The 1,870-nt window shown below is 44.4% G+C and overlaps 1 protein-coding gene and 1 non-coding gene across 2 annotated transcripts; one reads left to right on the top strand and one right to left on the bottom strand.

Moving 5' to 3' along the window:
• On the bottom strand, nt 1-1,092 carry LOC138868838 (uncharacterized). Its single transcript, XM_070146409.1, has one exon. It carries the CDS (start codon nt 1,090-1,092, stop codon nt 1-3), a length of 1,092 nt encoding a protein of 363 aa, XP_070002510.1.
• Nucleotides 1,093-1,495: 403 nt separating this feature from the next.
• Nucleotides 1,496-1,602, top strand: LOC138869813 (small nucleolar RNA R71). The gene has a single exon (XR_011400066.1). It is a non-coding gene; the product is annotated as a small nucleolar RNA R71 (small nucleolar RNA).
• Nucleotides 1,603-1,870: the final 268 nt, after the last annotated feature.

The raw sequence follows: 1,870 nt of genomic DNA, 5'->3' as shown, positions 1-1,870 counted from the left end.
CTACAACAACATAGAGGTGGGTCTAGCTCTTCCAATGCCCAGCCTCTTGTAAATTGTCAGGGGCATAAGATTGATGCTGGCCCCTAGATCACACAGTGCTTTAGCAAAAGCAAAATTACCAATAATGCATGGAATTGTAAAGCTCCCTGGGTCAGACAGCTTTTCTACAATTGGTCTAGTCACCACTACACTACATGTCTGAGTAAGAGTAACTGTGGCCAAGTCTTGGAAATCAAACTTTCGGGACATCAAGTCCTTCATCATTTTTGCATACCCAGGCATCTCCTTCAAAGATTCAATCAATGGTATGTTTACCTGGATTTGTTTTAGCATTTCGAAGAACTTCTTGTATTGCTCATCCTTTTGGTACTTAGCCAACCTCTTAGGGAAAGGTGCAGGAGGTCTCTTCTTCCCAATCAACTGGGATTGATCCTTATCAGCTGCTACATCAACTACAGGTTCCTGGACTGTCTCAGCTTCTTTCTCGATCGCATTCTGAATGCTATTTTTTTCCTGGGCAGGCTGGACTGGAACCTCCGTCAGTTTTGTTGACTCATCCAGCTCAATGGTCCCTGGTATAAGTGTCTCAGCTTGTCTAGTTTCTCGAGCCCTCTCTTTCTCTACATCCAGATCTCTGCCATTACGTAGACTTACCGCCATCAGTTGCTTTGGGCCTTGATCTTTTGGATTTATCTGGGTGTCTGCAAGTAGTGTCCCATGAGGACGGTTGTTCAGAGACATAGAAATTTGGCCCACCTGCACTTCAATATTCTTGATTGCTGCATCATGTGCATCCTCTCTCTCATTAATCTTTGCATTAGACCCAATAACCTGCTGCATCATTGCCTCAAGTCTAGCAAACCCATCTTCCTGCCTTCCACCATGTTGCTTCTGAGAAGGGTGATACCCCTGTTGCTGATTCTGATTATTATATCCATGTGGCCTTGGGTAAGGTGACATATTGTTAGAGGGTCTCATACCTCCCATGTTTCCATTGTTGAACTGTGGATAGACTGGCCTGTATTGCTTATTTTGCTGGCCCCAATTCTGACCACCCTGTCTCTGGCCTCCATAATTAGACACATAATTCATGTCTTCAGGGTAGTGGTGATGATCATGTTCTGCATTCTATTGGTTACCGATTGGATGACTAATGAAAGATGCGCACAAGCCCCCATTGGTAGTATCTACGATGTGTACCTGCTGCTTCAGCCCTGACTCTTCCACCGTTTTGGTGAGTATACTCATCTGTGTCAATAAGGTGGCCATATTTTCAGCCATAGAGTTGGATGGATCTAAGGGCACTGAGTGAACCACTGGAGTGATAGGTGCATTTCTGGTTGTCCCTCCCAAATTTTGTGCCATCTTGTCAAGCAGACTCTGGCCTTCTATCCATGTTTTGCTCAAAAATGCTCCACCAGCTGAAGCATCAACAATGTTCTTCACGCTATCTGACAATCTTATGTAAAACCGCTGCCCCAACATCAGATCTGGAATACCATGGTGCGGGCATATAACCAGCATCCCTTTAAACCGCTCCCATGTTTCATGCAGTGTCTCCATTGGTCTCTGTTTAAAACTTAAAATTTCATCAATTTGTTGAGCAGTCTTATTGGGTGGGTGGAACTTGTTATGGAATTGCCTGACTAACTCATCCCAAGTTGTTATAGAATTTATGGGAAGTGAGTTTAGCCAAGTCTGGGCAGCTCCTATCATTGAGAATGGAAACAATAACAACTTGATTGCTTCAGGAGTTACGTTGGGCTTCCTTTGGGTTTTGCAGATAGATAGGAAGTTCTTCAAGTGCTGCTGAGGATCTTCGACTTGCGACCCCGAAAATAGTCCCTTGTTCTGCAACAAGTGCAGCATG

The sequence above is a fragment of the Nicotiana sylvestris genome, chromosome 5 (genome assembly GCF_000393655.2).
Source record: "Nicotiana sylvestris chromosome 5, ASM39365v2, whole genome shotgun sequence".
NCBI lineage: Eukaryota > Viridiplantae > Streptophyta > Magnoliopsida > Solanales > Solanaceae > Nicotiana > Nicotiana sylvestris.
Note: the sequence above shows the minus strand (reverse complement) of the source record. Positions and strands in the feature narration are given on the sequence as shown.

Bases quoted from the DNA above. Each gene is read 5' to 3' on its own strand.
- LOC138868838 (XM_070146409.1), bottom strand. From the start codon at position 1,092: ATGAATTATGTGTCTAATTATGGAGGCCAGAGACAGGGTGGTCAGAAT.